The 24702-nt window shown below is 36.6% G+C and overlaps 1 protein-coding gene across 1 annotated transcript in view; it reads right to left on the bottom strand.

Annotated features, from left to right (window-relative positions):
* Nucleotides 1-24702, bottom strand: part of DPYD (dihydropyrimidine dehydrogenase) — a 980594-nt gene that overhangs the window by 681429 nt on the left and 274463 nt on the right. Inside the window, exons 6-7 of the mRNA XM_055145227.1 lie at nucleotides 19927-20123; nucleotides 3723-3804 (exon numbers count right to left, since the gene is read on the bottom strand). Coding sequence (XP_055001202.1) covers nucleotides 3723-3804; nucleotides 19927-20123 — 279 coding nt within the window. The remainder of the gene's footprint in view (nucleotides 1-3722; nucleotides 3805-19926; nucleotides 20124-24702) is intronic.

The raw sequence follows: 24702 nt of genomic DNA, 5'->3' as shown, positions 1-24702 counted from the left end.
AATAACAAATTTTATCCTATGCTAATTAATCCAAAAGTCTTACAGAAGCAAAGTTATTTAGGTTCATGCAGAATTTTTTATTCTACAATTGGGATTTTTTTATTCTATAATTTTAATATAAGTTCAAGGTATTTTTTAGGGTGAGGATAGTACAGTTGCCTTGGATATAGCCAACTGGGTTCAATTTCCTCCTTTCACCACATACAGTCCCAGACACCTTCTAGGAATGACCTGTGAATATTATATAGCCTAGAGTAAGCCCTGGGCACTTCTGTTTGTGGCCCCAAAGCAAAATAAAAATAAATGATGGAAGAAAAGAGCACGTGAAAAATTAACGAAAAAAAAAGATGAGATGGGTGCGGTAGACATTTTTCTATTTTTTTATTGGTGTTAGAAATAATTTTATTTTAGACACTCTAATTTGTAAGTAGTTTTAGCAATTTTTTCAGGAAAACATATTGGCCAAAATAAAAATAACAAAATAGTTATAAATTTCAAAATAAAATTAAATATATATATGTATGTATAGATACACGTACACACATTATACATATATAAACATAAATATATATATAAAATATATAAAAATAAACACACACACACACACATATATATGTATATATATGAAATGCAGTGATAGCACAGTGGGTAGGGCATTTGCCTTAAACACTCCCAACCCAGGTTCGATTCCTCCGTCCCTCTTGGAAAGCCCAGCAAGCTACCGAAGAGTATCCCATCCACACGGCCGAGCCTGGCAAGCTACCTGTGGCATATTCGATATGCCAAAAACAGTAACAACAAGGCTCACAATGGAGACGTTACTGGTGCCTGCTCCAGCAAATCGATGAACAAAAGGAACAACAGTGCTACAGTGATATATATATATATATATATATATGTGTGTGTGTGTGTGTGTGTGTGTGTGTACACATATATATATGCCTCATATTTATATGAGGCACACTGTGGTGCTCAAGAATCACTCTTAAGTTTTATGTTTAGGGATCAGTTCTGGGAACGGGCATTGGGTAGGTGAAGATGATATGAGGTGCTGAGATTTGAATCTGGATCACTTCACAAATCTATTGAATTTAAAATTCTGTCTCACAGATGATGAACAAACATCAGGCATTATCACTTACAATGTACAAGAGATCTTACCCTATAATATAATGGGAGGATATATAATAATGGATAAGGAGCAGAAAGTATTCTTAAGAATTTTTTAATTTCCTTATTATTCATTATTTTGCTGAAAAAAATCACATTACAATAAATAATAACTAATCTACCTAGATATTAGAAACAAAGTAAGTTTAAAATGCTTAACCAGAATCTAGTACAGTTGAGAGTGAAGATGTTAAATTAAACCTGCTTTAATATGAGTTCCTGTTTTCTGATAGAATGTGTTTATTAAGCTACTAAGAATACAGCTCTCTAATTATAGATAGGGTTGTAATCTAGTCTTCTGCTTGGATTTTGTGTCTTAGCTACACCCAGCAGTGCTCGGTGGCTACTCCCAAAATATTACTCCTGAATGCTATCCTGAATCCAACTAATATTTTGGTACTCCCAAGTAAGTCGGTACTCCCAACTAACCCAACCAATATTTTGGTACTCCCTAAATATTGCTCCTATGGTATCCCGAATCCTACTCAGGCTATTCACATGCCATGGAAAATACGTGTTTCAGATCTATAGGTTATTTATAAAGCCCTTTAGTCAGATATTTATCACAATATTTGTCAAAGTAAGCTTCCCATAATTATTTATATTTTAGATACCGTTCCCATAAGTATTTAATTATTAAATAAGCAAAGCTATTAAAAGAGGAGAAAGAGGCTAGATGATATTACAGCAATTTAGAATGCTTACTTGCCATGTGCCTGGCCAAGGTTTAATTCCTGGCCTCACCTGGACCCTACAAGCATTACTCAGTACATCCCTGAAGGATCCCAACATTGCTAGGTGTGTGTTTGGAGACCTCCACGCACTGTCAAGGTAGACCAGTAGTCCCTAACATGGAGGGGACTGAGCAACTTGGCAAACTCAAATTCTTGCACTGATAAGCCACCTGGTTGGCAGAGAATTACCTCAGGGACCATGGGCCTCTGAACACTGCTTCGGAGGCCCTTCTTCAAAACAAATAAGTAAATAAATAGAAAAAAAAAAGGAATAACTGTCATCTTTCCTTAGCACTTATACATACAATGTATTGTTTACAAAGCAAATCTGAGGACTTATGTATCTTAGGAGGAAAATATCCCTAAGAGATGAACAAGACAATGTAAACATCTAAAATTGAGTCTATAATTATTTCTTGATAATAAAATTAATTCGTAGTTTAAAATTCAAATGTTCAAGATATAATATTAAATCCTTCCTACACATTCTCAAGGGAATGAGATTAGCAGATATATTTATCTTTCCAGCAACTCTCTCTCTCCCTTTCCCCCCTCTCTCTATATATTACATATATAAATATATAAAATGGTATCTCCATGCTTTTACTTTTGTAAAGATATGGATCAAGAGTAAGAAGAGTAAGAATATTCTTTGACTTTGTCAAAACTCGTTGACAATGAAACTAGAACATGGCATGATTACAACTACGATGTATAATGTATAGCTTCTGGCCCCCAGTATACATATACTACATTTCTAGTAGAAAATTTTCATAAATTTTGTAGTAAGAGGAACAGACATGTCCAAATATATGTGATATATTCAGTACTATACATAAAAATATTTAAAGAATATATTTGTAAAAAGCAAATATTTGATCTTTGAATACTATTTCTAGTGCTTAGTTTTTATAAAGCTGTGCATAGGTGTACTAAGTACATGCTAAAAGATATTTTTGTTTAATGATTATATGCAACTACATCATCAATAAGCCCAGTAATATGCAATAATATATGTAAAATCACCAAATGCTGTTTTGAGGATTTCTCCTTTTACTTTCTATTTATAAATTTAAAAGCAAGAAATAGTTCATTGTTTTTTGAAATATTTGATACAATGAAATGTGATGTCTAAACCACAATATTTTATTGGCAAATTATGTCATATCTATTATGAAAAATTAACACTTTAAAACAAATGTCTAATATGCCCAAGAAAATACCCAAAATTTAATACTCTACTAAAAAAAATAGTAATAGCTAAAGGTATATTCTGAAACTACAATGCATCAACTTTTGACATTCCTTAAAAGAACAGGATATTTATTTTGCAAACAATGAAAGCTATTGCTTTCTACCTCACTGATTTACCACTTATATTGAAGAAGGATTATCATAGTAACAGTACGGATATGATGCATATAATAAATACAATAAATCTCTGTGTGAAATTATTTTTCAAATTGTAAAAGACCAATGTTTTGGATTGCAAAAAACATACATGGGAAAAGTGTGATTAAAGAAACCAAATCCTTTTATTAGCTGCACTGAACCCCTAAAGCAATTTACGAATTTGTTTCTTACAGACAATTAATCAAATGCAGGCGTGCCAGATGAGAACTATTGATTGCCCTTTTCCAGGGTAGTGGCATTCAGACAGTAGACAGACAAATGCCCTAAGCAAGGAGACGCATCATTCTGCTTCTGCTGAGGGTAGCTTTTAATTGTTCTCTCCAAAAATGTGTGACATTTTTCTGTTAATCTTTGGTGCAGAGATTCCTTTTTGCAACAGCATATGTGTTATGTTTTTAAATTTACCTTTACACCAAGGTCCTTCATAAGCTCAATCTCAAAATTCACTGCATCATATGGCAGCCGAAACTGTGGGATTTCAGAAATGCTGAAAAGAAGAAAAAGTCAAATTAGCATTTGTGAAAAAAAAATCATCAACTAAAGCAAAATCATATCTTATCTTCATTGATTAGCATTAAAGAAAAAAAGTATCTCTTTTTATCTGTATTTTCATGGTATGAGTGTGAGAACATTCAAAGTTTTATATGCATGACAAATATATTGTAATTTTGGTGGAAATTAAAATAAACAATAAAAAACATACAATAGATTAGTCAAAATCAAATTAAAGTTTACATGTAAACATTGTTTGATTTGCCTGACAAAAATATGAATTTCTACAAATAAAAAACTTCAAAAATTAGTTAAGAGCTTAGTTTTAATGTACACATGAAATATACCATTATTTGTATATATGATATTCTACAAATATAACTTTTTCTAATTCAGATCTATAATACAGCATTATCAGAGTTCTGGTTGACAGCAATGTTCATTGTCAAAACTTAGGGGAAAAAAACCCTAAAATATATAAATGAATCTCAAGATATCGCAGGTTTGTTTAAAAACAACATCAATAAAACAAATTTTCAATAACATTTTTCAAAAGAATGTTTTTGTTTTACAGTTCACATAAAAGTTATATAAAACTATACAACTGTTCATTCTATAAGGTAGTATGTTTTTTATGCAATAGCACTGTTGTAAAAACAATATACATATGTTAATTAATTTTCTCAGCTTTTATAAATTGTGTTTATTGTTGAGGGCCACACCTGGTGGTGCTCAGAACTTACTCCTGGCTCTGACCTCAGGGATCACTCTTAGTGGCGCTCAGGGGCCATCCGGGGTACCAGGGATTAAATCTGGGTCAGCAGTGAGCAAAGCCTGCCCACTGTACAGCCCCAATTTAAACATTTTTTTTGTTTAAACTTTCAATCCCCAATTAAAAATTTGTTGTTGTTAATGTTAACAGGGTGAGCCTTCAGCAAGGCAGAAGCTTCTCCCTTGATGCTGAGGGCTGCTGACTGATCGGGGTGGAGTTGTTGAAGGAAGACGGGAGAGTAGCGATTTCTTAAAATTAGACAATGAAGTTTGCTGCATCATTTGACTCACAAAAAAAGTCTCTGCAACTTGTCATTATATTTGACAGCTTGCTGCCTACAGTAGACTTTCAAGACTGGAATTAACCCTTTCAAATCAAGCCATTGCCTTATTAACTAGACTTTAAAATGTTGGATTTTGTACTAGTTTTTTTTTTTTTGGGGGGGGGAGCACAGTTAGTCGATCTTAAGGCTTATTCCTGACTCTGCTCTCAGATATCACTCCTGGTGATGCTTGTGGGGCCATATGGGGATCAAACCTGGATTATCTGCATGCAACACAAATACCCTACCAGCTGTACACTCTTTTTCCTCATAAAGTACTTTAAACCCATTATTTTGGCTTTTCAACAATGTGCACAGCTTCTTCACCAGGAATAGAGTCGCGCTTTCTATATTCATCTTAATAGAAGAATTGCTCCATTCAAATTTCATCAGTATAACAGAGCAATTCAGCCACATAATAAGACTTCACTTCTAATTCCCACATCTAGGATTACTTCATCCATGGAACTCTTGAGGTCCGCAGTCATCCAGGTGTGCTGGAGCCAATGCCACCCATAGTCCTGTTTCTTTTGGGATTTTGACTTCTTGCCATGAGTTACAAATGGGTGTTAGGTTTTTTGAATTGATATTTTTAACCAGTCTTTCCTATTAAAAACAAGAAGAAAAAGCCCAGTGGAGAAGAAAAACTTCACCATGAAAGCCTGAGATTAGGGAGAGCTGGGTAAAGGTGCTGTCTGTTTACTTATGGGCAGAAATGTTGGTAATGATCAGTCCATCTCATAGTACATGGGAAGTATGCCCCCAAACACAACACTTAGCAGCAAATAAAATTTTGAGTAGCAAAATCCTCCTGAGTACTGAGAAAGTAAGAGGCAGCCTATATAACCCCTTCAGAGGGAGCTGGAGAGAGTTTCTAACTTTCAAAGACACGGTAATTCTTACTACAAGTTTTCTAGCTCTTAAAAGAGCCACTTTTCCCTTTGGGGGAAAAAGATGCTGAATGAAAAAAGAAAGAAAAGGGAAAGAATAAAAATCATCCTTTACAGCAACATAAGGCTTCCATCAGAGGTGGAAATTATGTGCCCAATGTGGTAACCTATGGGGACCATTTGCATTTAGGACTTGTTGGATTTCTCCATCACACCTTTGCTGAGATTTGTCTTTGTGGGGTATTTTCATTTTTCTGGCTCAGCACATTCTAAGCCCAAAGCTGTGCTTTCAATAATTTTCTGTTTTATTGCTGATTTATGATCTTCATAATCGAGGTCACGTGGTTAACTTCACTCCACACTTTTTTGTCTCCGCATCATATTTCAGTTTCCAAAGTGTGATCCTTTGGTTTATGAAAGTCCCTTAGAAGACATGAGGTTCTCTAATTCTTTCAGGTTCTCCTCACCTGGATAAAGGTGATGGACCCTAAGATAGGTCTGTGTCCAAGAGCTCTGAATGATGGGTGCCAAAAAAAAATATTTTCATTCTCTACTAAATCTGGCATTTTAGGATCTCACAGAATTTGGTTCAGTCCTTACATTTTTCCTGATCCACATCAGTTTCCCTCCAAGATTACATTTATGATTTCTGTCTCTTCATCAAAGTTTTACGTGACAAGGTACTTCTGCATGAGACAATTCATTTTGTTCATTGTATCCAATTGCTTTAAAATGTTTTCACCCACTCATTGTTTTTTATGTCATTGGATTTTTCAGCATAACTCAAATTGCTTTCTCTCTGGATTACAGGATCTAAGCACAGCACAGGTAACATCTTGCAGATTCTTCCTCCCACTAGCATAGGGCCAGAGAGGATAGCTGTTTGAACCACCAATGTGATAAAGGAAATCACGAATGTAGAATCCTTTCCAGGTCAACAAATCACTCTGATCATATCTAGCAAAGGAACCACTATCTATAGCAGCTCTATCCTGATGAACTTTAATTTATTAATATGACTTTAGAAATCGAATCCATGGTCTGAAGAATGAGTATTAGGTCAACAGGCATGGGGGGCGGGGGAAAGAACAACAACATGAATCTCTGTGTATCTTCATCTCCTGGGTGATTAGCTGCATTTTAAATGAACACCAACATTTTAAAGTTATCTGTACTCCTGAGAAGTAGGACTTGGTGTAAAATGGCCCATAAACCATGTTCTGTTAGAATAAATATATGTATTACCTACTTTGGATAGGATTTGTTATTCCACTTGTAGAGAACAGGCAGAGAAGACTTAGTACCATTCCTAACTCTAGAAATTTTCAAATGGTAATTAAGCATTGGCTTGATCTTTGTTTTATAAGCTCCTAATAAAGCCAGTTTATTCATCTAAGCTTTGAAACCAGGCACTGGCCTCTCCTCTTTCACTATGTAACTCCTGAGTGGCATCTTCTTCCAATATATTTGTTTCTTCAACACTGACATCCTGTTGTTGAATGTAGCTGCTGTGTCAATAATCTAGCTAGATCTTTCTGATAACTGACTGCAACAACGACTTCTATCATGGCTGCCTCTGCTTGTGTTTTGTTGTTATAGAGACGGTTTCTTTATTTAAGCCTCAAAAAGTAACCTCTGTTAGGTTAAACATAAGCTCCATCACTTTTATTTTCTGGAGCCCTCTAATCTCTCTCAGTCTTTATAAAATTGAAAGGACCTGGCTGTACATTAATTTTTGGGTTAACAGAATATTGCAGCTGTTTCAATCTTCTAAAACTTCTTTTATGTTAGAAATAAGGTTGTTATACTGTTATCTTTAGTGTGTTTCCTGAAGTAGTACTTACATCCCCTTCAAGAACTTTTTCTCTGCCATTATAACTCAGGTAACTAGTGCAAAATACTAAAATTTTCAGCATATGTTAGCTTTCAAAATGCCTTTTCCATTAAGCTTATTCATTTCTAACCTTTGCCTTAAAGTGAGAGATCTGAAATTCTTCCTTTCACTTGAACACTTAGAGACCATTGTAAGATTATGAACTGAATTTGAATATTGTGCATCTCAGATAATATTATGTATGTCAGATAATAGAGAGGTCTCAGAGAAACTGGGGAACAATTTGTCAGTAGAGAAGTGAGAACACACAATGTTCATCAATTAAGTTTGCCATCTCAGATGGGTGTATTCTGTGATGCCCCCAACAATTATGAGATTAACATTAAAGATTACGTATCCCAGACAATCACATTAGACATAATTATGAGAATATCTGAAATACTATGAGAATTACCAAACTATGATACAGAGAGATGTGCAGTGAGATATGTAGCTTAAAAGGAAAATGTTGATAGAATTGTTCAATGTAAAGTTGCAGCAAGCCTTTAACTATAAGAAACATGGTATTCATACACACAGAGACACACACACACAGGGTCGGTTTATAATCATGTTAGAGTATATTGTAATGGTTTCTAATATTAAAGCTAAACATAAAAATGTTAGACTCAAAAAAATGTCCAACATATTAGAGCAACAAAAGGGCTATATATGTTGAGGATTAAATATATCAGTTTATTTATTTATTTATCTATTCAATGCACAATTACAAAATATAAGGCACAATATTAACTCTAGTGATAGTGAATTTTACTTCAATGGGCTGCATGCTAGTGAAGAAAAACATGTAAATAAACAGCTACACAGACTGTAGTATATAAAATAAAAGTGACATAACAATTTATAGGTTAATTTGTAAATCAAAAAATTGCTTAGGTTGAAACTTCTGGATCACTCAATGTGGAAGTATATGTGCAGGCTTTTCATTATTTAGAGACTGAAAAAATATTCAATTCAAATTCCATATATCAAATAATGAAAACACATAGAAAGTGTGTGAAAAATGTGAAGCGTTAATTAAGATTTGATTCTAATTAGCACTCTTTCTAGAGAATGAATTGGGGTCTGGGTTAAAGTCACAGTGTTTTAAGCTAACCAATGAATTCCAGTCACACTACCTTGAAGAATATCATAAAGCACTTGGGCTTTTTGCTTTCTGGGCTAGGCGGGCTATGCTCAGGGCGTACTGCTGGCTCTGCATTTGGGGATCACTCCTGGCAGGGCTCGATGGACGATACTTGGTACCAGGGGTCCAACCAGGGTAGGCCGCATGCAAGGAAGGTACCCCACCCACTGTACTATCTGTTAAACTTCTGACCACCAAATATGTCATTTCAAAAATACACGTAATTTTTGTATGACTAATTTTGAGGTGAAAATATTGAGTAGCAGATAAATGCTCCTGTTCTCCCGATTGCTGAAAGAAAGAAAGAAAGAAAGAAAGAAAGAAAGAAAGAAAGAAAGAAAGAAAGAAAGAAAGAAAGAAAGAAAGAAAGAAAGAAAGAAAGAAAGAAAGAAAGAAAGAAAGAAAGAAAAAACAACAAACAGTGTATATTTGCAATTCTCATCCTTTCCTTACCCAGAAGGGCAGAACTCTGAATCACCGGGAGACAGTTTTAGATCCTTTCAACACAGAAGTGGACAGTAGGAGGAAACCTGAATAAATAACCCTTCTCTAGTCTCAGTTTCTTCCACACACCTAGCTTTCAATTGTTTTGCATCTAAACTCCTTTGCATTTTCCTGTCACTTTTGCAAATGCATTCTTCTTGGTTAAGATATTGCATAAATCATTGATAATATTCTTTTAGTCAGTATAGTTTGTAGCCTGAGCCAAAGATTCTTAAAAACTAAGAATTTTATGTGGATACTCAGTCTTGACAGACACGGCTCTGTGGGAGGGAGACTCAGACTCAGAACGGACTAAAACTGAGCTCTAATGCAGTTCCTCTGAGCTTTGGCTGGAAGGAAAAAACAATGAAGCACGGAGAAAGATTCCATTTCAGTAAGTCACCCATGGCAAGATGAGGTCCAAAATACATGCACAGACTTTGAGACCGCTGACTAAGCTCTAACACATATTTTTATGAAACCAGTGTATAAGTACACAGTGTAATAGAAGAATTATGTTAGTATAGGTCACTGGTTCTGACAAGAAGTGATTAAAATGCAGATTCAGAAAAAAGAACTGTTCTACAAATTAGGGGGAAAAATAAGGGTATTGAGATCCAAATTAATGGGAAGAAACCTGAGCATAGAGAAAACATAAATTTGAAAAATGATTGGATATCAGGGCAAATGGGATGCCAGACTCTGGCTTCTTTGCTTGGCTGCTTTCCCAGGACTCAGTCATGAACTTACACAGTCAGGCATGACCCCTCCCTAAGCCAAAATACAATAAAATTAAATACCCAGTGTAAACAAGAAAGTTTAAATGGGGAAGGACTTTACGGGATGCAAAAACTGGGCCTCTGAAATATGACACTGATCAGTTTTTAGATATCACTGTATCACTGTCACCCTGTTGTTCCTTGATTTACTCGATCAGGCACCAGTAACGTCTCTATTACACTCAGCCCTGAGATTTTAGCAGCCTCTCCTTACTCGTCTCTCCCAACAACTGGAGGCTCTTTCAGGGTCGGGGGAATGGGACCTATCATTACTGGTTTTGGCATATCGAATACGCCACAGGTAGCTTGCCAAGGCTCTGCCATGCGGGCAGGATACTCTCAGTAGCTTGCTGGGCTCTCCGAGAGGTATGTATATATCTTTTACTGTATTTGGGATATGAATAAGCCATGGGGAGTTTTCCAGGCTCTTCTGTGTGGGCAATAGACTCTTGGTAGCTTTTCAGGTTCTCCAAGACGGAGAACAAGGCTATTAGATACCGCGCAGCCGCTTCCGGGAGCTTGGTCTTATAGTCTCTGGATGTTGGTCATTGGTGAGATTACATGGATAAGTTTTTAGGTATATGGAGAATAAAGAAGGCATTATGGGATGGGAAAATGGCAGAGAGAAAAAAACAGAAGGAACAAGAGAATCACTGGGTAAAGGTTGTCCGGATCTGCTCAAGGGTTGGGAATTGAGCAAAAGCATATAAGTAGGGTCTTAGAGAAACACAACCAGCCTGCTGTCAGACATTCTGGCAGCTGGTAAATACCTCCTAGCCTGACTTTTAAGATCATTCATAAGTAATGAGTTGCACTGTTTTATTTTCAGGATTAAATACCACACCTTTCTATTTATTTGAACAGTTAAATACCACAAATGTATCATGTTCCAAGCTAAGCTTTGATTTCTCTATCCCAGCAATGGTCCTTAGAATATTCGATTCTATAAGTTTCCCAAATCCCAAATTACATCACCATCCCCTTACCATGTCCCTCACCTGGTTCCTACATGAAACCCAGGGAACATTAAGGGACTGTGTCATTTCTAGATGATTTAAGCCAGTTACAAGACTGATTCAAGCATGCCTGTCCTGGAATATTATCACAATTTCAATAACATTATAAAAATTATCTCTACCCCCAAAATTTTTAACAGTTTTAATTATTAAAAAAACTCATTGTTATATACTTTTGGTGAAATTTGTAACTTTCAGCAATAAAACTACATTTTAATAAGGAATAAGGGAAGTCACCATGGAAACCTCAGGCCAGTAACAGTTATGGACACATGCTGATTCAGCTATTACTACTTTTCCTTTCAGTTGCTCATAACTAGCATGACTCCAGCCTTGCAGTATTATATACTATAATATCTAAAATTAATTTTAAATAGATAGTACATTTTAAATAGTAGCACATGAAGCAACATTACTTTAACACTGCAATCTGGTGCTATCAGAAGTATTAGTTTGTTTAAATATTTCAAATAGAGAACAGAGAGGCAGTACAAAAGGTAGGGCACTTGCCTTATTCGTACTTGACCCACATTTAATCCCCAGCATCACATAGAATCCCCAAGCCCTGCCAGGAGTGATACCTGAGAATAAAGCCAGTATTAATACCTAAATGTTGCAGTGTATGGTCCCAAAGCCCCTCCCCCCCAAATTCAAATTGTGAAATCTAGAAATGCAGCTCGCAGGAATAAAGCTCTTGCCTTGCATGCATGAGGCCCTGGGTTCAATCCCAAGCACCACAATTATTTTTATTGTTTTTATTTTTTAATAGATTAATCTATTAGAATTAATAAAAGTAATTGTTATGAGTTATTTTCACATAATTCTCATTGACAATTACTTAATTCTACAAACAATACTATAAATTTGCTTGAAAAAGTATATATTTCAAGCATGAATACATTAGTTACACAATCTGCCATTAGGAAAACCAGGTGCTCTTATTCTTATCTGAAAATATGTATTTGCTTCATTATTACCCATTTGTCTAATTCCTCTGAGAGCCCCCTGAAAACAGATAAATTGATTTGATAATACTTGTAACTCTATTGCTGACATTATGATAGCTAAACAGGGGAACAATAAATATGGGAAAGGAGGAAGGAAGGAAGGAAGGAAGGAAGGAAGGAAGGAAGGAAGGAAGGAAGGAAGGAAGGAAGGAAGGAAGGAAGGAAGGAAGGAAGGAAGGAAGGAAGGAAAGAAGGAAGGAAGGAGGGAGGGAGGGAGGGAGGGAGGAAAGGAGGGAGGGAGGGGGAAGGGAGAAAAAGAGGAAGGGAGGGAGGGAGGAAGGAAGGAAGGAAGGAAGGAAGGAAGGAAGGAAGGAAGGAAGGAAGGAAGGAGGGAGGGAGGGAGGGAGGGAGGGAGGAAGGGAGGGAGGGAGGGGGAAGGGAGAAAAAGAGGAAGGGAGGGAGGAAGGGAGGGAGGGAAATAATCAGATTGGTGGAACTAGAGAGATAGTTCAACAGGCTAGAGTTCATGCTTTGCATGCAGAAAGTCCATATTTGATATAGTCATCATATAACACAGTCCACACAGTATGACCCAAATCCCAGACAAAAAAATTATTAGGTAATAACAGGTTTTCTGTTCCAGAACAGAACTTTTATGTCTTAGGTTATAACGTGTTATTAAAAATTTAGAAGTGACATATACAGATTTAGAATTTAGCAGAAGAAAGCAATTTTAATTGATGAAGCAAGAAACAAAGAGAACCACTTGGGGTCACAGGAAGTGGATCATTCCAGATTAAGGAGTGAGAGTGGAAGTTTTTAAGTATTCACAAAATACAACTAAGGAGTAGTATAGGTGGTTCTTTTATGACTTTGTGATGTCATTCATTGAGATATGAAATGCAAAAAGATAAATAATACTGGTCTGTTAATGTTTGTAAACGAATATATGGGAGGTATGGTGTCGCCAACAACCTGTACCTCTGGGGCGAATGCATCAGAAGCCTGATAGTGCCTTCAGGCTTCCTGACACTCCAAAATCTTGGGTTTGGTCAGACCCCAACAACTGGTGACCTGGTTTTACAGGAAATTAAATGGCCCCAGACGATCTTCAGCTCAGCTATACAAGCTCATTTATTAGCCCTGTCTCAGAGACACATAGATAAATCTCAAAAGAGATCAAAAGCTGCAGTTAATCTCGTATCAGCCCATGGATGAACAGACTGGGGTAAATCGGAGGGGGGCAGGCTGGCCTGTGCCTGTCCAAGCAGAGCCCCCTGCCACAATCCAAAATCGCCTCCATACCCCTGGCCTGACTCCACCGTCTCAGGACAGACCTCACTAAGATATAATCTGCTGAAAATTTGGATATGCGGATGTTGTGACTGAAGTCTCCAGACTTTCATAGAGTTGGGGTGGGCTACCTCCCTCCACTTCCCAACACTCATAGAAGCACTGGCAGTCACCCCCACGAACCAACTGCAGCACCACCCTGTAAACTCTATTATGGCCTTGCTTCAGAGACCCATAAATAAATCTGGAAAGAGATTTAAGGTTAGTGGCCTAGCATCAAGTCCCAGAAGACACCACAGAGCTGGAGATCTATCCAGGACCCAAACCGAGCCAGTTTCACCAGGCACCCCAGATGGAGCAGGTGCAGTCTCCCTGCCTACTCCAGATGTAATCCCGGCGACCAAGAGCTTGCATAAGTAAGGCCAGGTATGCTGATTCCAGGATTAAATCTCGATGCCACAAGGCAGCAAAGAATCTGGGCTCTCCCTCCGGGCTCCCTGCTGCCCACTCATTGGCCTGGCTGTCACCTCCACAATGTGCCTCTGGGTGACATCTTAACGCACCAACAGCCCTGGTCCAGAGACGGCCAACTGAATCCCAAAATGGATTAGTGCCCTACAGAAATGTCTCTGCAACCCAACCATTTACAATCTAGGATTCCAGAAGCATGTGGTCGTGGAACCAATGATATTTAAAATGAGCAAGGGACAATAAAGGATCTAGCATCTGCCCCTGGCAGGCAGGCTTGAATGGTGGTGGAAATTTTGAGCAAAACATAATGCCCCAAAGTATAGAGAGAGTATTGGGGAAACTGCCTGTTAAGGACGCAGGGTGAGGACTGGGATGGGTGGGGGTGGGAGGATATACCAGAGATAGTGGTGGTGGAGAGTGTGCACTTGTGGAGGGATAGATGCTCGATCATTGTATGGCTGAATCTCGAACATGGAAGCTTTGTAACTGCATCTTATGATGAATCAATTTTTAAAAAAAAAAAGTAATGTGGAGTTCATACCCAATCAGCTTAATCAATGGCTGAATAAATAGCAGTACTCCTGTATTAATAAATAAATAAATTAAAGAACATATACCCAGAACAGGGCTGGAGCTATATCACAGCAGGTAGGGTGTTTGCCTTACATGCAGCTGACCCAGGTTCGATTCCTCTGTCCCTCTTGCAGAGCCTGGCAAGCTACCAAGAGTATCTCACCCACACGGCAGAGCCTGGCAACCTACTCCTGGCATATTCAATATGCCAGAAACAGTAACAACAAATCTCACAATGGAGACGTTACTGGTGGCCGCTCAAGCAATACGATGAGCAACAGGATGACAGAGATATAATGATACAGTGATAACCAGAACAGAAAGATAGAAGCTGGAGTAGATAGATATTTTTAAAGTTTTCATGTACAAATTAATATAAATCAAACAAATAAGTGAAATTACCCCAAGAACTGTGAGGTAAAATAGGAAATTAAAAACAAAAACCAGGAAATTGAATTTATTAGAATTACACTGCAAGCTTGCTGTAGTAATGAAAATTTGCTTGTGACCACTCTAATCTGTAAACCCTTTAGTAGACCTCTGGAGTGTCAGATAAACTAGAAAAATGTTTCTTCTATGTTCATGTCTTTTTGTAAATCCTATGAAAATTTATTTCTATTCTTTTATAAGCATAATCCGTCTATACTTTGTGAAAAAAAAAGCCTTACTAAAGTCTGCTTATGACACCTGGATTCTAAATTGTTACCTCACACATGTTCTCAAAATTTTTTCTGTAACAATTTCCCCTTGACCCCACACTTTGTGGTGTCAATCAAAGTGAAATATAATAGATAATTAAAATACATCAATCTCTGAGATCAAGTAAAAATTACCATTGTCCTAGATATCCTACATAAAATATATATATTAAATTTTACAGATAGAAGCAAAATCGCTTTGCATGCTTACATTCTTTAATAAGGAATTTAACTTTGTTGTATAATATCATGAATTTTATGCCTTTAAACTTGTATCCTATAAAGAATGCAACAGTTGAAGTAAAGATCTAATTGTATTATAAGTTTCTTACAGAATAAAAAATAATAAATTGCATTCAATACAGTCAGGATTAAATCCTGGATATTATCTACAAACTCAGTGATTTTTAAAAAGTGCTTGAGATTCTATCCTACAAGGGACAAAGGAATGTTTGGATGCAAAGAAGGGAAGATAAAACTTGACATCACCTCTTTTAGCAATTGATTACAAACACAAAGTTAATTTAATCTTTTTAGACACTGAAAATACAAGTGAACAAATGGTATCTATACATGAGAAAATAAATCAACAGTAAAGTGTTGTGGTTGTAATTTTGGCTAAATTCCAGTGTCAGGTTTTATAATCGTGCAATAATGACACTATGATTCTACCATGGCATGATTCAATTGAGACTGATGAAAAACTTCCTATTGTTTCTAGACACTAGAAGGTTCAAAGCCAATGGAAATAAAATGATTTTTTAGTACTTTTTAAAGACATTCATAACTGGCCATTAATCAAAGGAATCTGTCCACTATCAAATGTTCAATAAGTATATAAAGACACAATTTTAATGTTTGTCTGACTTAAAATTACCTATCCAGCACAATAATTTTTTTTCTTCTTGGCCAAACCTAGCAATGCTCAGGGGTTACTCCTGGCTCTGCAATCAGAAATTACTCCTGGCGGTGCTCAGGGGACCCTATGGGATGCTGGGAATCAAACCCAGGTTAGCCGCGTGGAAGGCAAATGCCCTACCCACTGTGCTGTTGCTCCAGCCCTCAATAAACTTTTATGTAACTATAAATATTATTTAAACTATAGTTCACAAACAGAGTCCATTCCATTTTAGGTTTCTCGTGAAAATAAAGTATTTCTTCCTGTACTACTAAGATACACAAATGCTAAGTTAATACATATATATGCATATATATATATGTGCATTTATGTGTGTTTATATGCATAAATATAAATATGTATATATGCATATAAACTCATACAAACACATATAGGTTTGGAGGTCACACCTGACTTAGAATTACCTATCCAGCACAATAAGCTTTTATGTAACTATAAATATTATCTAAACTTTAGTTCACAAACAGGACTCATTCCATTTTAGGTTTCTCATAAAAAATATTTCTTCCTGTATTACTAAGATACAAAAATTCTAAGTTTATACATATATATGTGTGTGTGTATCCATGTGTGTTTATATACATACATATGCATATAAACTCATACTCACAAATACCTATGGGATTGGGGGTCACATCTGAAAGTCCTCATGACTTACTCCTGGTTTTGCATGGTATGCTGTATGTCATGCCAGGGATCTAACCAAGGTCAGCCACATCCAGGCAAGTGTTTTAACCCCTGTAAACTGACCCCAAGATCATTTATGTTTTTAACTAATATATCTGTTGATATGTTTAATTTATAAGGGCATAGTGCTTACTCAGATGCTTCCTGTATGTTGCGTTTCCTAATTAAACAAGCCATGGTAAAATTCCTTTCAGAAAATATAGTCTAAGAGCCAGGGTAATAGTACAGTGGATAGGGTGCTTGCCTTGCACACAGCTCATCTGGGTTCAATTCCCGATATCCCATATGGTCTCCCAAATCACATCAGGATCCCCGAGTGTAGAGCCAGGAGCTAGCCCTGAATATAGTTGCATGTGGCCCAAAATCAAAAAAGAAAAAAGAAAATTATGGTCTTCTCGACCTGACACCATGCACAAAAGTCAGATCAAAATGGATTAAAGACCTCAATATCAGACCACAAACCATAAGGTACATTGAAGGTATCTTCAAAGATGACATTCAACTGACCAACCAAGTGAAAACAGAGATAAACAAATGGGACTACATTAAACTAAAAAGCTTCTGCACCGCAAAAGATACAATGACCAGAATCCAAAGACTATCCACAGAATGGGAAAGGATATTTACACACTACCCATCAGATAAGGGGTTAATATCAAGGGTATATAAAGCACTGGTTGAACTCTACAAGAAGAAAACATCCAACCCCATCAGAAAATGGGGCGAAGAATTGAACAGAAACTTTCCCAAGGAAGAAATACGAATGGCCAAAAGGCACATGAAAAAGTTCTCTACTTTACTAATCATCAGGGAGATGCAGATAAAAACAACCATGAGATACCACCTCACACAACAGAGACTAGCACACATCCAAAAGAACAAAAGCATCCACTGTTGGAGAGGATGTGGGGAGAAAAGGACCCTTCTACACTGCTGGTGGGAATGCCGACTGGTTCAGCCCTTTTGGAAAACAATATGGATGATTCTCAAAAAATTAGAAATTGAGCTCCCATTTGATCCAGCAATACCACTGCTGGGAATATATCCCAGAGAAGCAAAAAAGTATAGTCGAAATGACATCTGCACTTATATATCCATCACAGCACTGTTTACAATAGCCAGAATCTGGAAAAAAACCCAAGTGCCCTAGAACAGATGACTGGTTGAAGAAACTTTGGTACATCTATACAATGGAATACTATGCAGCTGTTAGAAAAAATGAGGTCATGAATTTTGCATATAAGTGGATTGGCATGGAACGTATCATGCTAAGTAAAATGAGTCAGAAAGACAGAGACAGACATAGAAAGATTGCACTCATCTGTGGAATATAGAATAACAGAGTAGGAGACTAACACCCAAGAATAGTAGAAATAAGTACCAGGAGGTTGACTCCATGGCTTGGAGGCTGGCCTCACATTCTGGGGAAAGGGCAACTCAGAGAAGGGATCACCAAGTATAATGCGGTCGGAAGCCATGCAGGGGAAGGGTGATGCAGGCTGAATGTAGACTAGAGACTGAACACAGTGGCCACTCAGCACCTTTATTGCAAACCACAACACCTAATTAGAGAGAGAGAACAAAAGGGAATACCCTGCCACAGTGGCAGGGTGGGGTGGGGGTAGATGGGATTGGGTAGGGTGGGAGGGATGCTGGGTTTACTGGTGGTGGAGAATGGGCACTGGTGAAGGGATGGGTTCTCGAACTTTGTATGAGGGAAACATGAGCACAAAAATGAGTAAATCTGTAACTGTACCCTCACAGTGATTCACTAATTAAAAATAAATAAATAAATAAAATTAAAAAGAAAGAAAATAAGGGGCTGAGGACATGCTTTCACAGCGGAGGGGCGGGGTAGGGAGGGACGTGCTACGGACTGATTCCTGGTACTGCAGTGCCTGTCAAACACTGCTGGGAGAGACCGAAAAGCACAGAGCTGGGAGCGCCCTTAAACACTTTGATCTACAATGCTAAGTCACTCCAGTGAAAGAACATATTAGTTTCCAGAAAAATTATTATATGCGTTATTCCTAGTGGTAAAACTTCAATACAGAAAAAAATTATTTTTTGACAATTGGCTTATGCATTATATACTTTAAGGTATGTATTTCTATTATGTGATACTTCTATTTGATAATGGAAATCCTTTTGTACTAATGGTAGGGGCTCTTGGGTTTCACATATTGTTATCTGAACAATCTTGAAATGTATACATATGCTTATATCTGTTTACATGAGAGCCATAAAATATTTTTAAGAGCACAAAATTTAGTCAAAAGCTGACTGAATGTATCTTGGTGATTATTAAATATGATAAATATATATTGCTTAAAGCATATTTAAAGTGGTCCTCAAAACTTAAAAGCTAGTTCCAGCAACAGAAATGTCAAATGCTTCTATTTTATAGTATGTCATTTTTCTAATGCAGGAGAACACAATTAGTGGGGACAACAATAAGCTCCCAATATTATAAAATACCACACACATTCTTTCTCAGCCTTACAACAGATTTTTAGTAGCATATACTCAACTTATTTTCTTATAGTCCTAAATGTTACATATGTTCACTATAGCACTCTACTTATTTTAAATAATAATAACTTCATCCATTTTTTAAGTGGCATGGATACCTGAAAGTCACTGATATAATGTGAACATTTTCCACTGTAATGTATGAATCTTTAACCAAAAAAAAGACTATGAATGAAAATAGGTTTATAGTTAAAACCCTGACAAATAGAAGAAAAATTGTATGATATAAACGCTGCATAAATGTGCATTAAAATGAAGCATGTTAGCAGATTCTCAGTAGTTTAGTTAAACGCAAAACCTCAGGTTATAACTTGAGAAGACACAGCAGAAAACATGTCTGCACGAACAACAGATGAATCATCCAATATTTCAGGGAGCTGGTTCATCCTATCTCTAATTTTCACAATTTTTATAGATCTCCATAAAGCAAAATATTCACAGTGATAAAATAAATTGCTCTATGATAGATTCCTGAAATATTTGGCTTAGATTTTTCTTAAAATCTCAGATCTAGAGTGAGGAATTTTTAACTAAAAGCTACTCAAGTAAAATGCGATGGAAAGTTAATAACAAAATCAAAATCTAAACATTTAGAAAGGAATATTTAAATACTAGGTCAGTCTGATATTACCATAGGATATGAACTAATAGTATTCATCATTGCTTTTCTTTATAATTTTTGATTGTTTGAACATGAGATGAACATAGGCATTACCTTAAACCACCAGCATATTCTTGTTTTTCAAAGATAGTGATATCAGAGTAGCCTAATCGAGCCAAAAACGAAGCACAACTGATACTTGCTGGTCCTGCACCAAAAAGAGCAATCTTTGTGGAATAAGCTTCCGGCATTTTTTCTGGGGGAGGCAGTGATGGATTTCTGATCTGCGGGATATTCATTGCTTTGAATACCTGTAGAAAAATCAATAGCCATTGTTAAATAATTTAAAGTAACTTTTATTTTTCCAAATGCATTTTTAATCTATGAAATGCATCACTGTTTTGAATTGAAATAAGCCATATGTATTTTGTAATTAAGATGGCAGATATAGAAGGTATATTGGGTCAAATAAGGAGCAAATTATGCTTCGCAGTCTTTGAAATTCATTTCTAGGGACACGCCTCCTGGAGAAGCATTCGAAGACTCATTTTCTTTAACCCATGTCTAGGCCAGTTGACGTGTTTCTCCTCAAACATGGTTAATATGCCTCCGACATAAACACTTAGCAATAAATATTTTTATAAATCACATTTTCATGTTATATTAATTCCTAAATTAGCGAACATAATATACATATATATTCATATATAAGACTGGAGCGATAGCACAGTAGGTAGGGCATTTGCCTTGCACGCAGCCAACCTGGGTTCGATTCCTCCGTCCCTCTCGGAGAGCCCAGCAAGATACCGAGAGTATCCCTCCTGGCAAGCTACCCATGGCGTATTTAGTATGCCAAAAACAGTAACAAGTCTCACAATGGAGACGTTACTGGTGTCCGCTCAAGCAAATCAATGACCAATGGGATGACAGTGATACAGTGACAGTGATACACACACACACACACACACACACACACACACACACATATATACATATATATCTGACATGCATACAATTTGATTATTTTAGGGACCCTGAAAACATACTTCCCCTGCCCTCCTATTAGTTTAGTCTTAGATTGGCACATAGCAGGCAGACAGTGACGTTTATGTTGGCTTATAACTATGGTTGATTAGTTTTTGAAGAGTGACATTGTAAAGATTCTGTTTAAACATTAGAAAGCTAATGAAGAAGAGTAGAATAAAGAGATCAACATCTCAGAAAAAAAGAATCAACAGGGAAATGAGTGGACAATTTGAAAGTTACTTTTACCCTAAAGGAGTCAGTCAATACTTAAGAGAGGGGGGAAGACAAAAATAATTCAGAGGAGACTGTAGGAGAGACTTCATAATCTTGTAGAACTAGAGAAACAGAGGGCCTGGGATTAAAAAAGGCCAGAAGTTGGAAAACAAATGGAAGCACAGAAAGTGAGCTTAATGCTTAAACTGGGTAGAACAGAAGATTAAGAATCTAAACTAAAACTCTGAGTGAGACGTAGGAAAGCTTTCTGAAAACTCTAATCCAGAGGTTCCCCTGGCATACCTTCTCCCTTCCAGGATAAATATTTAGTACTTTTCACACCCCCACTTGTGCCTTGGAAATCTACCTTTTTTATAGCAACAAATGAAAAGTATCTCTAATTGCACCAAGTCCACTGCTGACAGCCTGTTCACACCCGCCCATTTACACATGGCCACAACTGTACCACTGCCAGCCTCTGCCCACCACACAGGGGCAGTATCAGCCACTTTGAGGGAAACAAAAACAAACCAACAAAAAAAGCTTTGGGTAGGACTTAACTTTGTACTGCAAAAAGTATAAACATAAACACAAAAAGTACATATATAAACAATATTGCATTTCCTGTAACCACAATAATAAATACTGTAGTGCTCTAGCACTGTCCTCCCATTGCTCATGGAGTTGCTCGAGTGGGCACTAGTAACGTCTCCATTGTGATACTTTTTACTGTTTTTGGCATATCGAATATGCCATGGGTAGCTTGCCAGGCTCTGCTGTGAGGGCAGGATACTCTCGGTAGCTTGCCGGGCTCTCTGAGAGGGAGAAAGGAATCGAACCCGGGTTGGCCATGTGCAAGGCAAACACCCTACCTGCTATGGCTCCAGTCCAATAATAAGAAAATAAAAAACATTTAAAAAAAGAAAACAAACAGGGGCCTAAGCACAGAAAGGAGAATGCCAGACCTGGATTCAGTTTCCAGCACCCCGTATGGTTCTTGAAGATGACCCAGAGTGTCCCTGAGTGCTGAGCCAGGAGTAATCGCTGAACATAGCTGGCTGAGGCTCCGAAACCAAAGCAAAGCCAAGCCAGAACAAAAATAAAAAGGAGTTCTCGTACACATCAGCATAGTGCTGGGGTTTATTCAGAGCCACCCTCCACCTGTGCAGCAAACCCAGGAAAGCCAGTCACAGTCCTAAATCAAACATAACCCAGAATCTGAACAAAGATCATTACTTCTCACTGAACTATATATTAAATGCTAGAGTAGGCCTGAGCAAGATAGTAGCTCTAACACATAGTCTCTAAAAACGTTGCATATAGAAAGCCTTATTTTTTATAAAAGTTCAGATCTATCAACTAGTATAAACAAAGAACAGAAAATAGAAAATGAGTGGATTTTTCTAGTAAGTGCAGTTATCAGAGACTCTAAAATAACTGTAATGGATATATTAAAAAACTAAAAAGTAATAATGTAGGCTTCTGAGTTTGAACTGGAAAATTTTTCCCAAAATAATTTTTATAAGATAAAATGAAATGTATAATTAGAATTCAAAACTAAATAGGCATATTTAATGAAAGATTGTGGAAAGAGTAAATAAAGAGTAGTGAAATGAAGTATGACTAGAAGCATGGAAAGAAAATAGGAAAGAAAAAATATAAGAGAACAAAGAAACTACAAAATATGGAGGGGGATAATACCAAAAAGAAATACCATAATAGAATATATGAAATCAGCGTAATCAGAATCTAACATAAGAGGACACAGAATAAAGCAGGAGTGATATATGAAGAGAAATTCTCTAAACTAATGAAGAACATCAAAGCACAGATTCAAGAAGTTCTAAAACATTAAATAAGGTATGTACAAAGAAACCCATATTTATGCACATCACAGTAAAATTGCCATGAACTAAAGTAAGAAAAAAATGACTGAAAATAATCAAAGAAAAAAAAAGACTTACTACTGTCAACAACTAACAAAAAATTCTGACAGCTTTCCACTGAAAAGAAATGATGGAAGTCATAAGACAAAGAAATGATACTTTTTGAGCAATAAAAGAACATATTCACCTAAAATTCGATTTAGAAAGAAAATATCTTTCAGATATGAAAGTGAAATAGAAACTTACAGAGATAACTTACTGACAACAGTTTTAAAATGATAACAAAGAATATTAAAGGCAGTTTTACAGAAACTTTTGATGTCCTTCAAGAAAAGTACAAAAGCAAGTCCAGGAAGAAGTATAAAAAACGGAAAATTATAAATATGTGGTAGAACATAACAGCCATGGTAGAAAGTAATGTTACATGGAGTGTAAGGTAGGAAAAAAGTGGAATACTTAATAAAAAGTCTGAGAAGTTCAACTGAAGGCAACTGCATTAGATCATAATGGGATTGTAACAGTGCAGGTCCACTGTGGCTTGGGGAGGACAATAAATCCAGAGAGAAGGTTGCTGATAGACAAAGACCTTTATTAGCTACAAACCAGCAGGGTGGATGATGGTAAATTCACATTCAAGCAAGCCATATTTCTAAGTGCTCACAGGAGTAACTTTATAGAGCAAAAGAACCAAGAAGAAACATTTTAGGGCCACACAGACTGGTGACTGCCAGGGAGATCAACAAATTTCCTGTGTCTAGTCCTCTGCGGCATATGCTAACATCTTTGTAACTATAAAGAAAGATTTATGACCAAGGGTTCAATCTTGATACAAACTTCTTCTGAGAGAAGATTAAGGAAACATTCTTTTAATTTTTACAATCCAGGTGCAAGGCGTGGTTTTCTTTCAATTTTTTAAAAAATAATAATTCCAGCTCTCAATTAATTTTGGGTCAGCTTCAATAGCACTGCACTGTCGTCCAGTAATTCATTGATTTGCTCAAGTGGGCACCAGTAACGTCTCCATTATGAGACTTGTTACTGTTTTGAGCATATTAAATATACCACCAGTAGCTTGCCATGCTCTGCCGTGCGGGCAAGATATTCTCGGTAGCTTGCCGGGCTCTCTAAGCGGGACAGAGGGATCAAACCCGGGTTGGCCAAGTGCAAGGCAAATGCCTTACTGCTGTACTATTGCTCCAGTCCACAATAAAACTAGAAATGCTAAAATTACCAATATCATTTCCCTATAATCAGTTGAAAATGTGGGTGTATGTTTACAATAACTAGTAAAGAATTATTAAAAGATTAGCTAGATTAGTTGTTGATAGGGTGGAGAATAGAATTTAAGACATGCTTTACTAATACAAAAGAAACTACATAAGAACGAAACTATGTAACTAGTTGGTCAGAGTGGGGATTTGAAAACCAGAATGCAAATATCTATATATGAACAATTCTGATAAATATAAATGAAGTGAATTTTCTATTAAATGACAAAAGTTATGATTTCAAAATTTGTCAGTTTAAAAGTTGACAACTGAAAGTAGAAAAAAAATCAACAGTCTCAAGATCTTTAAAATGTGACTATCAATAGAAGTGATCTCTACATAAATTCATGTTAAAGATAAATTATGTTATTTAATAAACAACCCAGAGAAATATTATATACAATAGGACAAAGCAGAAAATTTTTCTCTTATGAAAAACCTCAGCTAAATCAAGACATTAATAGGCATTCTTGGCAATAAGGACTGGGGTTAGAAGG

This window comes from Sorex araneus, chromosome 8 (assembly GCF_027595985.1).
Source record: "Sorex araneus isolate mSorAra2 chromosome 8, mSorAra2.pri, whole genome shotgun sequence".
Lineage (NCBI taxonomy): Eukaryota > Metazoa > Chordata > Mammalia > Eulipotyphla > Soricidae > Sorex > Sorex araneus.
This window is presented reverse-complemented; position numbering and strand designations above follow the sequence as displayed.